A 13,202-nucleotide genomic window follows, 5' to 3' on the forward strand; every position below is an offset into this window, starting at 1 on the left:
GCAGCCTGAGTTGGGAGGAAAAAGGTGTGGATATTTAGAAAGAGGAGGGAGCTGCCCAGAACCTCCCCTGGAGGGAATGATGCAACCAGGTCAAGATTCCTCCACAATTCCTAGCAAAAGAATGCCTCAGCATCAGCATCAGGGCAGAGATCGCTGTAACAGGCAGGGACACTGATGTAGAGGGAATGGAGAGAGAGGCCTTGATGACTGCTGGGCACAGGCTGTGTCCCTGCAGATGGGAAGGGACTCGGTCCACCCAACAGGCCATTTCTACCCAGTGCCGGGCACAGAGCCACTCTTAGCCGAGTTCGGTAAACGTTTCCTTAACTGTGGGATGCAAGTACGTGCAAGAGGCTGCGCCGATAGCCTCTAAGCCGCAGAGAAATCCGTGCTGGCGACCTCGGAGGGGCCTCGCGCGATTCCTCGAAAACCGCCCGGATTTCCGGGCAGGAAGTCCAAGGGCGGGCGCTGAGGCGCTCGTGGCCTTCGGAGCTGGGACGGAGGGAGGCGACTTGGCGGATTTAACGGTCCGGGACCGAGGTCACCCGGAAAGCCGATCTGAGACGTAAGTTCCTAGCTCCTCCAGGGAAGAATGGTTTCCCGGCCCGCGGCCGTAAAGCCGTTGCCTGGGAAACGGAAAGGTGGTGGAGCCGAGCCTTTGACTGACAAGGGCCAGAGCAGGGGCGGGACTCTGCGCCCGACGGGCTCCGCCCCTGGGGGCGTGGCCTCCCTGTGACGGACTGACTGACGCGCTCGAGTGCGTTAGTCAGTGCGCGCCTGGCTTCGCACCGACAGCTTGGTTGAGGGGAAACCGGGCTTGGCTGTGTGACTCGTAGGGCACCGCCAGGGGACCGAGGACTAGGCTAGTCTGGCTGGCATGCGCCCACGGGGCCGGAGCTGAAACTGGCCCTAACCCCGGCCCCGAGATGCTGAGATGCCGGCCTCAGGGACCCTGAAGAAGAGCAGGATATGCACGCTTGGCCCCCTCTCTCTGGCCAGCCTAAGCCAAACAGCAGCCCCTTTTTCTCCTTAGAACATGGGCTGGGAGAGAGGGAGGATTGTGGCCTTCAGGATGAGCAAGGTGGGGACCCTGGAGCAGATGAGGCCAGGCCAGGGGAAGAAGGCTGGGGAGGAAGACCAAGGACGCCGATATAGGCTCCCAAAGAAGGTTCCCAGAGTCTGAGGAGGAAGACACGAAGAGGAGAGGCCCAAGAACGGGGGAGCTTACTTTCCAGGGAAAGAAGTGCTACCTCTGCCCAAATGCTGATTTCTGAGAAAAAGCCCAAGTATGTGGAGGCAGTCTGGAAAAGACTGTCTGGCTAGGATTTGCCCCCTAGAGAGCCCGTGAAGCGAGCCTAAAGCTAACTTTTGCTTGGAGAAACTGGTGTGGAATGAGGAAGGAAAGATGGCAGGAAAGCAGTCCTTCCTAACTGGCCCTTCTGGTGCCTTGGCCGGTCTTCTGTCTGGTATGGTTTGGTGTTATCTGCTGAGCGCAGCTAAGTATGTTATAAAATGTTCTTCATGGGCAGCCCTGGTGACTAAGTGGTTTGGCTCCGCCTTCAGCCCAGGGTGTGATCCTGGAGACCTGAGGTCATGTCCAACGTCGGGCTCCCTGCATGGAGCCTGCTTCTCCCTCTGCCTGTGTCTCTGTCTCTGCCTCTCTGTGTGTGTCTCTCATGAATAAATAAAATCTTAAAAAAAAAAATCTTCTTTAAAAAAATAAAATAAAATGTTCATGATCTGGTTTAACAGAGATTCTGGTACCTCACTCCCCAAGTAGGTTTATTTTATGTGGATTTTCCAGTAAAAGTTCAAGGTCCCCTGTGGAGGGGATTACCAAAGGCAAAAGCTGTAACTCCAGAGAGAGGCTGGAAGAGTTGACTCAGGGCCCCATGGGCTTCATGGGAGGCCCTGCTCAAAGCTGGCAGAACAGGATGGAATTGAAACTGGTTTTCTAAATGTCACCCCATATACATTTCTTTAAGTAAGCTCTAAGTCCAACGTGGGCCCCAAGACCAGGAGTCACATGCTGTACTGACTGAGCCGGCTCGGTGCCCTGTCTAAATATTGCCACATATTTAGTCAAGAATAGGACGGGGTGGCTTGCGTGGCTCATTCAGTTAAGCTGCTGCCTTCAGCTCAGCTTATGAGCTTCAGATCATGACCTCATGATCTCCGGGTCCTAGGATCCAGCCCCACATCAAGGCGCGAGTCAGGTTCCCTGCTCAGTGAGGAGTCTGCTGCTCCCTCTGCACCCCCTCTGCATGTGTTCTTTCTCTTTCTCAGAAAAAAAAAAAAAAAGAAGAATAGGAATCTTTGCTCATGTGCCTTCAGCTATAAAACTTTCAAGTTTGGAAACTCCTCAGTGGCTTTAGTTAAGGTCTGAGTATATTTGTGGGCCTCAGTTTTGCTGGCCTGTAAACAAACTGGGCCCAAGGAGGCGATGCCCTGGAATGTCAAAGGGACCAGGAGAACTATTTCAAGTTTGGCTGGTGGCTGGCAGGTGAGGAAGAAGCTTAGCATAGAGGCTTCAGAGTCACACAGCTCCACTTGAATCCTGGTTCCACTACTTCCTAGTTGTGCAGCTGTGGGCAACTTTTTAAATATCTTACCTAAGCCTTTGTTTTTGCTAAGAATGGACATAACATGTCTGGCCCCGAAGTGGGTTGTGAAGATCCTAAGAGCTAATGGACTTAAAACACTTGGCCTTATTAAGCTTGGCATCACACGCAGGTATCAATGAGCTAGTGTCACTCCCACTGTTTCTTTGTCCACGAGTAAACTTCAACTTCCCAAGAGAAGTGAGCAAGCCCAGGCCAAGGTACCAGGTTCACTTCACACTGTTGTGGGACTGTTTGGACCTAAAGATTTTCTTCATCACCTAGTGTGAGATCTTTAAGCTGAAAAAGGGAAGATGAAGGGTATGTCCTACAGGGAGTAGACAATGGATTTTATTGTAGATTCAACCATGTTTTATTCTTTTGAATCTTCTAAAGAAGGTAAGAGATGCAGTTATTCAACTATTTAATGGTAGCTTTCATTCTCTGTTCATAGACATGAACTTTTGGCCTCATTTTTCCCAGGAAAAAAAAGCGGGGGGGTGGTTACATAAGGAGGGAGTGGAAGGTCCTGGGATCGGGAAGGGGGGGGAAGGGTGTTAACTAGCAAATGGTCTGTAACAGGCTTGTTCCTATGTTGTCCTGTTGGGGGTATGGAGGATGTGCTGGTGACCTAACCTCTCTGATAGAGCTGGACAGTCCTTAGCCCTCTAGCCTTCCTCTCTCCAGAGGCTGCCCTGGGAACCAGAAGCTACCAACCCATGCCAAATGCCTGAAGGGAACACAGATGCCCAGAGCCTGGGTTGGTATGTAGGTATGTGATCAAACCTCCTGGCCAGGACTCTGTCTGCAAAGGGAAGAGAAGGCATCTACATGCCCTGTAGGTTAGTAATACTCAGGGTGCTGCTAGAGGACTGATTTTCTAATCTCACAGCGCCCTCTGCTGGGGGCTGAGGTGCCCTACAGAAGGGGAGGGAAGAGACTAAGACCCACATTTTGTGGGAAGGGAAGAAAAAGAAGGCTTCTGGAGGAGGCCGGCTCTTCCTGGACACTTAGGACACGGAATCAAGTGAAGATCAAGAAGTAGACAGGTTTTCAGTTTATTGAGTAGCAATGGCATCATAGTTTTAGTCACTGATGGCAGATAGTTGAAGGAGCAGGAAAGTACTCTTGGGGGATCCCACTGGGGCCTTCATCTGTCCCACCCATTGCTTCAGCCAGAGCTCATAAGAGTTGAAGTCAAGGTCCAGCCCTGTATTCTATGAGTGTACCTCTACACTCTACACCCCCATTCCCATGCCTATCTCCCATTTAGACCACCTATGGATGCCCAGGCTCTTCTTCCTCTTGGGAGGTGGGAGTGGGAGTGGGGGTAGGAGCAGGGCTAAGCCTCAAAAAAGAGAAGCTAAGGTCAGGGTTCTGCTGAATGTCTGACAAGAGTCAACAGAAGACAAAATTTCCTGTCTTAAGATTGTACACTCAGGGCCTACTTGCCCTTGAGGGTGTCCTAGTTACATCCACTCAGATACCTGTTGAGGTTAAGCACCATTCCCACAGCTGTGTCCCTCTGTAAAAGGGTGCAGTGGGAGCTCTTAAAGGGGAATGTTTGCTCTGCCTTCATGGCTTTTTGGTTTGGGAGAGGAGTTGGGACTGTACGTGTAGATTTGAGGTTATGATGTCAGACCAAGAACTCCTAAGATTGTACCCAAAGATGCCCACACTGCAGTGGGAGTGAGATGGGAAGATGGCAAGAGTGGTACAGGATACTGACACTCCTTTGTTCTGATAGAGGAGAGAAGAGGAAATGATCTACTTCAGGATGTGGAGGATGCATAAAACCCCTGCTTCCCTTATCCTGGTGTATCTTCCTCTGCCACCCCAGTTCCTGGATCAGCTTTGGGAGCCAGGAACCAGAAATCTGAAGGATTCAGCCCAGTTGGGCCTGCTAGTGTCCCTCAGTCTCTGTGCTGTGATCCTAGGGCTCTTCCTGGGTCCAGAAGGGGAGAGGTGCCACTAGAAATGACTTGGCCAGTAGAACTGTTGAGGCAGGAAAGTCGTGTAGCCTGGCTGACTGACAGGTGGCACAATGCCGAGGGGAGAGGCCAGATATCAAAATATCCGAGGACAGTGTGTCTGTTCCTAGCTTCCAGGACGGCATGTACACAGATACACACACGCACGTGCGCATGTCTCGTATATGTATACATGTAGACATAGAAGCATAGGAGAAAAGGATTATGTGGCCCTGCTCTTAGAAACCAGAGAGGACAGAAAAAGGTTTAATTGGGGCACCTCTCTCAGCCTAATGGATTGCTGGTCTCAATGGCTGCTTCCCCACCAAAGCCCCCAACCAGTACCAGGCAGATGGGCAAGTGGCCAGGAGGGTAAGGCTCTGCTAAAGCAGCAGCCCAAGGAGGTGAGGGAGGCGGCCAGGGGCTGATCCTCCGTCAAAGCCCCTTGTTGTAGTAAACCACTTCGATGTCAGGGTTTTGCTCACGGATCTGAGCTCTCAGCTCTGGCTCCAGCCTGCTCACATGTAAGGAGCTGCAACAGAACAGCACAGGTGGGCTAAGTATCCTGTGAGCCCCACCTCATCAGGCTAAACGGTCATCACCCTCCCTCCTCCCAGGCTGAATAATCTCCTTCAACTGTCAGACGGTCCAGCTCACTGTCATATCCTCACCCCCAGAATAAGTTTAGTGCCTGCCAGGCCTCCCCCTGGAACACACTGAAAGACCCCAAGGTTGGCTGTTTCCAGAGATGTGGTGACCAATCCAGAGGGCCCAGCCAAGCCCAGGGGTGGCACTTACCTTCTCTGGGGGAACAGGGCACAGCACAAGGGGGTGGCAAATACCAGGCTGGGGAGAAGAGCATTGGAAAGTTTTGTGAAGTTTTGACCTAAGGTTGTTCCCGCCCTGCACCCCACCTCATCTCCAGAGATAGCTCCAAGAGGTAGAGATTGATTAAAGCCAGTGCTGACATTAGGTTCTGGCTGAGGAAAGAGCCTCCGGAGCAGTGACCCAGAGCTCCACAGCCAGTGAGTGCCAGAATTAGCAATTAAATGTGTATGAAACTCCTGGATGGGACCAAAAGGTACATTCCCATGCTTTCCTCTCAGATGAAGACTAGAATCTTGGGCAGCCCAGGTGGCCAGCAGTTTAGCGCTGCCTTCAGCCCAGGGCCTGATCCTGGAGACCAGGATGGAGTCCTGCGTTGGGCTCCCTGCATGGAGCCTGCTTCTCCCTCTGCCTCTCTTTCTCTCTGTGTGTGTCTCTCATGAATAAATAAGTAAAATCTTAAAAAAAAAAAAAGACTAGAATCTCTTCAATTAGACTTTTGACCTTCAAGGATGGAGATCACCCCCTAACACACACAGTGTGCCCTACAAGTGTCCAAGACCTCTACCAGCCAAATTTATGAATGAATGATGTACATAAACATCTTGAAATCAAGAACTACCTATCACATCCACCATGGAAAGGGTACTCTCACACACCATAGCTGAGTCTCTGCACACTTACCAGAAGCCCACCAGTCCCACCTGCAGGGGTGCCCCCAGCCAAGGGCGACGCTGTGGGGAGACAGAGACAGTGGAATGGCTTTGTGTCCCCTCCTCCCCGGCCCCACCCCATTCCCCCATTGCAGCTCTACCCCACCAATCCTGCCTTGGAGCCTCTGATATGTGGCCCTTTTCTTTGTCCCAAGTCCATAACAGGGATGGAATTTCCAGATCACCACCCTCCACTACAGCCAGGGCCTGCTTGCTGACAGCCTCCCTAGTGTTCCATCACCCAGTCTCCCCTCTGAGAATTGGTTCCCCACTTCCTCTGGAAGCTGCTTTCTTCAGGAAGCCTCCTCTAATCCTCCACTCGCTTCCTCCCGCGCCCAGTGGCATGCATGAACCAGTCCCCTTTCCTGTTCTTCACACACCCTTTTCCATTCACTCCAGCCACAGGAACCACCCCTCTGTTCCTCCAATGGGCACAGCTGGTGCTCAATATATACTTGTGAATAATAAATGATTCAGTGAATGAGCTTGTATCCCTCTGCTTTTCATCTCTGCTCTGTTTGTGCACGTGTGAGCCTGTGTGTCTCACTGTTGGTAGCAGGTGATGGCATAAATATGATGTCAAGTGTGACTGTGGTGTAGTCCATCCCTGTGTGTGTCAGAGGTTCTGAAGTGACACCAGTTCTCTTCAGGACAGAAACCATGTCCTTCCTTCCCTTATCTTCTTCTCCTGCTCCCTTAGTGTTCCTTCACCCCAGCCCAATTCCTTCTTGCTGAATGAATGAAGGAGGGGGCAGCACAGGGGTGGGGCAGTCAACAGGCACATCTCAGACTCAGGCCAAGGTGGAAACAGGCTTGGGGACTGGTCACCTCTGCTTCCAGCCACCACCACTTCCAAGACGGGAAAGGTGAGAGTAACCTACCTTTAGGAAGTCTTTCTTCTCCAGAGTGTCCATGATCACGGGGGGAATGGCTGTGGGGAGAGCAAAGCAGAAAAGGAGGGAGTAAGTGAAAGTTAGGATCCTAAAGAGGGGTGGATCCCCTTCACCGTTCTAACCACTCCCCCCAGAGTCACAGCCTCCAGAGTGCTCAAAGCCCCTCTAAGAGAGGGCCCCCCATTCTCTTAGAGCCTCCCATGCCCCACGTAGGCACCTCTGCCTCACCCATGGCAGGAATGGCCATGCAGATTCTTGATATCACCACCTGGAAGATTCCCTGCTTGGCTGCAGCCACCGAGTGGCCAAGTCTCTGACTTTCCTCATCAGTCACTGGGATGCCCACCTGCAGTTCCCTGAAAAGGAAGGGGGGTGGGAGTCAGATCACAGGCCCCAAATCCTACCTGTAATGCCCTCACAGGCAGCTATTCCCTGGGGTCCCCTCAGATGTCATAGATTCAAAGGCTATTTCTCCTACCCCAGGACCCCAGAGTTAGACTGAGACCATGCCCAGAAACTTCTGTTTGGGGAAGGAGAAGGATTGGGCTTCTCTGCATGGTGGAAGAACGTGCCTACCTGCACACTGGGCATGCATGCCAGGAGCTGGAGCCACTCACCTCTGCCTCATCAGGGGGATATTGATGCAGTTGGCAGCTGCCACCGCTGCAAAGGGCACAAATCTGCCAACCAGGGGGGGCAGGTGCTGGGGGAAGCAAGATGTCACTTAGAAGCCCTAAGGGCCATGGGATAGTGAGGAGCTCTGGGGGGAGAGATGTGGGGAGCCTATAGGTTGGTATAGACAAGTGATGGAGAAAAGAGAAACAAATAAAGGGTAAATGGGGGGCATTTACCTTGGTGAGGGATTTGAGTCCCAGGGCTGTGGCCACCGCACCAGTGGTGGCACTCACATAAGCTGTTCCCAGCTGCCTGTGGGTGGAAGAGTCAAGACACAATGTGGGAGGTGAACAGTCCAGCATGTGGTTCTTTCCTTGAGGACTTGCCAAACCCTCAACACATGAGGCATGGAAGGCAGAGAAATTCCTCCCCTGCTACAGTGTAGACTTGTCTGGAAGCTCCGATCCCTCCCCTTCAGGAGGAGGGGCCCCACCCCCACCCCATAGCAAACATAGGAGGATGCTGTGCCCTCAGGCCAGGAAACTGGGGAAGAGGGACAGGCTGCAAGGAGGCTTTGGGGTCATTAGCTGAACAAGCACTCTGGGAACAGGAGCAAACAAGAGGGAGCAGTGGTGGGCCCCTGGAGAAGTCCCCGGGGACAAGCTCTCACCCCACAGTAATGGGAGCATCGCCACTGCGGTTGGAGTAGTTAACAACAGCGTTGAAGGACTGATTCACCCACTGCCAGAACACCACTGTCGGCGTCTTCCTGAGAGAACAAAGACATTTACTTCCACCCCCTACAGTACCCCTGGTCCTCAAACCTGATAATGAAATCCCAAAAGGTTATTCCCAAGCCTTCAGGAGGGACCCAACTTGTGACCCAAGAACTTGCTCTGGTGACCCCTACATGACCCTCCCCACTTATGCAACTACATACACTGTCTCTGGGGTGGGAGGAACCCCAGGGCTGAGTTCTGAGGAATGTAGGGGATTCGAACACAAGCTCCCACCCACCCACTATTTTCTGCCCAGCTGGCCTCATTGAGTCATCAAGCTACACTCTGGTTGGATAGAGTGCTCAGGAACCCTTCAGGGACTCATGGGAGGGGACACATGGGATGGGACCTGCCTGTAGAAGGTGAGCATGCAGCCAGTGATGGTCATGTTCATGGGCACCTGCGCTGACATACGGCCAATCAGGACCACCTTCTCCCCTGTGTCGGGATGGAAGGCAGAGTCGTACACATACTTGGCCCTCCACAGCTGGTCCTCAGTGAGCCCGGGTGTCACCACGCCAGCCCTGTAGAGAATGGCAAGGAAGAGACAGGTAATTCTCGGCAGCAGATCTGCCCCTGAAAGCCCTGACCAGTCAGCTCAGGGGAAGTCTGGGCAGAGGACCAGGAACTCTGGCCCCCAATCTCAGAATAAAGGAGCTCCTTGGGATCCCTGGGTGGCGCAGCGGTTTGGCACCTGCCTTTGGCCCAGGGCGCGATCCTGGAGACCCGGGATCGAATCCCACATCAGGCTCCCGGTGCATGGAGCCTGCTTCTCCCTCCGCCTGTGTCTCTGCCTCTCTCTCTCTCTCTCTCTGTGACTATCATAAATAAATAAAAAATTAAAAAAAAAATTAAAAAAAAAAAGGAGCTCCTTTATTCTCCTTTATTCTGGTCTCTGGGGGAGAACCACATCATCCCAGAAGGGTAGGTGGGCTCCTATTTCTATTTTCCTTCTAGCCACACAAAGAAGGGTGCCTTTTCTTTCTGCCTAAATCTTGGTTTCCAATGGGTTGAAATGACACACAAGGGATTTTCCTCCTGGAGACTCAACTTTGAGACCCTCTGTCCTTGCAGAGGGTGACTTAGCAGTGGGACAGGTCCCTCTAGAGGGTTTGTGAAGCATATAGCAGCCCCCTACCCACAAAGATCAATGCCACCTCCTCAACCCAAACACCCTAAAATTCTCTGGGTTAAAGTTCTGTGCCATAGTTGTCTGTGATTCCAACACAGTGCCAGGGAATAAGGGGGTTGAGGAATGGGACAGGGTCACTCTCAAGCTTGGGGAAAGAGATGCAAAATGTAATGTATTAATGGCAGGGAATGAGACCCTGGGGTACAGGGTCAGATGGGGTAGCGATCTACCTGTAGTTCTGCACGATGTTCCGTGAAGCTTCCAGCTGTGCTCCAGACAGCAGCAGATTTCGGGGGTCAGTAACAGTGAAGAAGTGCCGGGCTCTGCCCAGGAAAGTGCTTTGGTCCCAGCGAGGTTCCTGGATATTGATATCTAAGGGCAACTCACCCATTTTCTGCAGGGCAAAGACCAGAGTCGGAGGACTCCAAGGCAGTTCAAGAGCTCTGCTTGTGGGAAACTTTGGCGGCCCTGCCCTGGTCCCTGGGCCTACCACCAATCCCTACTAGAGCTCAAGGTGACTCCAGATAGGTAAGCAAGGGTTAGAGGGAGGAGCTGTTTTCCAGGCAATATCCTGGCTCAGAGGGGAGGAGGGGTAGGAGAAAACAAATGGAAAAATAGATCTCCTTTGCACTCTGGCCTGGTACAGATTTTCATCAGTGAGGATTTACATGTGTATGGTTGATGCAAGAGAAGCCACTAATCCTGTGCAGCTTCTCTTGCGCCCTATATGCACAAAAATGTACGTTCTAAGCATTATATATATCCAAGTTCATGTGAGCTTCCGGCCCCAGCTGCCTTGAGACCTAGATGCAAACCCCCAAGGCTGTTTGGGAGGATGGCATAAGCCGTCCCACGCCCCAGCCCCTGATTGGAGGAGACCAAGGGCTCACTGGCCACTCCAGGGCTTATCTATTCCAGATCTCAAATAAGTGAAGCTGCTGCCAGCCAGGCATGTGTGCTCATGGGCATGCACAAGTCACCTCTCCGGGGGCATTTTCTTCAACCCACACTGAATGACCCAAGGCCCTCCTTGTTCCCCAGCTGGACAGGGCTGCCACAGACTCCCAACTCTCCCTGAGCCATCTACGTCCAGAAAGGGAGATTCAGTAAGTGCCCTCTCCACCTAGTACAGAGAGGAAAGCCTGAAGCAGCCATCTGGCTGTGTTAGGCAAAATCCTACAATATGACTAATCCTCTCCAACCACACTTCCTCCCTCACTGGAAGGCACACCCTCCCCTCTCTGACACACTCACACTAACATACCCACACACAAAGATACACACATGCCCTACACAGACATACAGTGGACACGCCCTGCATACACTAGCCCACAAAGACCGTTACTTGCACACTCACACATACACACACAACCCATATCCATCAACTGTAGGCACTTGAATGTGTAACCACATGAGGCCTCACCCTAACATTCCTCCCCCCAACCAACCTCCCCCTGGGCCCCAGAAACCTCCCCAGAACCGAATACTGAATCCGGATAGGACGGAGAGCACACTTCAAGGCAGGCTTCCCTCCCTCCCAGTCCTCAGTCCCCTACTCCCCTGACCGCCGAACCCCACCCCGGGCAGCCAGCACTCACGCTTTCCCGAGCTCCTGGGCGTCTGGCTTCTGCAGCTCCGAGACCCGCCTTCCTCTAGGCGCGTCGCCCCTGCTCCTGCCCTCCCACCCATCACGCGTAACGTCACGCGTGACGCTGACCGGCGGGAGGGGCGGGGGCTCCCCCCTCCCGCGCGTCCGCCGGGCGTGTCCAGGGATTGGCAGAGCTTGGGGGCGGTGGGTGCCATTTGGGGAGACGCCCCCAGCCGAGGCTCCAGGGACCTGGCCCTCCACCGCCTCCCAGAGCCAATGGGGGCTCCGGGAATCAGTTCTGGCCAGTTCCCAGCGGGAGAGGGAGCGGGGGAGGAAGCGCGGGTGCCGCCCCCTTTGCTTGTAGTACCCTAGCTGGCCTCGGGGGCGCAGCCTGCCTCGGCAGCAACCGGCCGAGGTGCCCGGGACGAAGGCTCGCAGCGCGCGGGGCGAAGGCTGGTGGCGTGGAGGGGCCATCCTCGGATGGGGCGCCCGGAGGGACTCGGATTACCGCCCAGCTAGTTTACTAGATGGCTGCCTCGGCAGTGGCCGCCGCCTACTTGCCCCCCTGGGCTCTTACCCCAGTTCCCACAAGCTCTTGTCGCAGCACTTCGGCATTCACAGCCCTTTATGGTCTCGCTCCGGCCTGTGCGTCCTCTACGTTCTCACCTTTTCCTCCTCCAGCCGCCTCCTTACCCTAGCTCCACTGCTCCCAATCACTACATCCGCACCACGGTCCCTACCCTGGGATGTGTCTGCATCAAGGAAGTGGATCAGAAATTTCTTCCTCCCCTAGTGTCCTGGAGCCAGCTGCTCTACCCTGTGCCCTTTCCAGAACTGGGTGGGTGGCCAGAGAGACACTTTGTGACACAGAAGGAGGATGCATGTGAAAGAAGGCAACACACACACACACACACACACACACACACACACACGCTTCACAACTCACCCAGTCACCTTACAGAGCTCGCTGCTGCACATCCAGGAGCCAGCCCACGCTCCTGCCCACTGAATGCTTTTACGCCTCCTCTGCCCAGGTGACATTCCCTCATTGAGGCCTCAGGGGTGACACGGAGGGGTGGCAATTCCAAGAGCCCTAGTGTCTGGCTTGGCCTGGAGAAGACGCGGTTCTGGGTTCCCCTACGCTGAACCGGTAGCTGGAGGGAACGAGGCGTGACCCAAACCCTAAATTCGTGGGGCGGGGTGGGGCATCCGAACTCGAACTGCAGCGGGCAGAACCCAGCGGCCTCAGCCCAGGTGACAAACGGCTGGCTGCGCGCCCAAAGGAGGGGCGGAGGCAGTGACTGGCGGCCCTCGCAGCCAATGGGAGCCCGCGGCTACGCAGGCCAGCCCTATTCCAGCGGGCTGGGCGGAGCGTGGGCGAGATGCCCCCAGTTGCTGCAAGGGCTCGCGCCAGCGGGCGAGGGAAGCTGAAGCCGGCGGCTGCTGCACAAGCAAGAAGGTGAGGGGGCCAAGTTCGAGAATTGGGGGCCGAGAGGACCGACAAGAGTGGGATGGGATGGGATGCTGCGTTCTGAGTCCCAGAGCTGCTCTGGGGGACTTGGCTCCGGGTTTTGTGCACGCTGCTGTGGGACTCTAGGCAGCAGGTCCTCCACCAAAGCCTGGGAGAGGTTCAGGGAACCTCTTTAGACGGGAGACGAGGGGGAATGAAGGGGACGGCAGCCTGGGACCAGCGTATCTCTGGGGTTCAGGGAATCTCTGGGACCCTTGGCTGCACCTGTCCCAGGTCCTGAAGCCCTGCCCTGGAGACCCGAGCCCCCTACCCACATATACACAAAGAGAGGCGTGCAGTTAAGTTACTCTGGCCCCAATTTCTTTAACACCATTTGAAGCCCTAGGGCCCCCAAGAATCCATCTCCACTCTACCCATGACTGGGCACTGGGGTAGATGACTCAGCTGAGAGCCGGAATGAGGGATGAATGCGAGGCTCTCATTGGCCTTATATAAATGGCTCCGACAGCCGACGATGGTGCCTGGACCCGGCCAAGGGTGGGAGAGGTGAGGTGCCTAAGGCCTGGAAGGGCAGGATGCTCAAATCAGGGCAGGAGTAGAAGTTCTAGGGGGGGGG

The 13,202-nt window shown here is 54.2% G+C and overlaps 1 protein-coding gene across 2 annotated transcripts; it reads right to left on the minus strand.

Annotated features, from left to right (window-relative positions):
- Nucleotides 1-3,642: 3,642 nt before the first annotated feature.
- Nucleotides 3,643-11,388, minus strand: SFXN3 (sideroflexin 3). 2 transcript variants are annotated; one of them, XM_041746224.1, is made up of 11 exons: nt 11,126-11,268; nt 9,758-9,921; nt 8,749-8,919; nt 8,287-8,385; nt 7,853-7,928; nt 7,619-7,704; nt 7,230-7,357; nt 6,990-7,039; nt 6,080-6,129; nt 5,369-5,416; nt 3,643-5,102 (listed from the first exon to the last, which is right to left on the minus strand). In XM_041746224.1, exons 2-11 carry the CDS (start codon nt 9,916-9,918, stop codon nt 5,006-5,008), a joined length of 966 nt encoding a protein of 321 aa, XP_041602158.1. In that variant the 5' UTR covers nt 9,919-9,921; nt 11,126-11,268; the 3' UTR covers nt 3,643-5,005. The 2 variants fall into 2 exon arrangements, 1 of the variants encoding a protein (XP_041602158.1); XR_005986330.1 differs by lacking the exon at nt 3,643-5,102 and having other exon boundaries at nt 7,219-7,357; nt 11,126-11,388.
- Nucleotides 11,389-13,202: the final 1,814 nt, after the last annotated feature.

This window comes from Vulpes lagopus, chromosome 2 (genome assembly GCF_018345385.1).
Source record: "Vulpes lagopus strain Blue_001 chromosome 2, ASM1834538v1, whole genome shotgun sequence".
Taxonomy (NCBI): Eukaryota; Metazoa; Chordata; class Mammalia; order Carnivora; family Canidae; genus Vulpes; species Vulpes lagopus.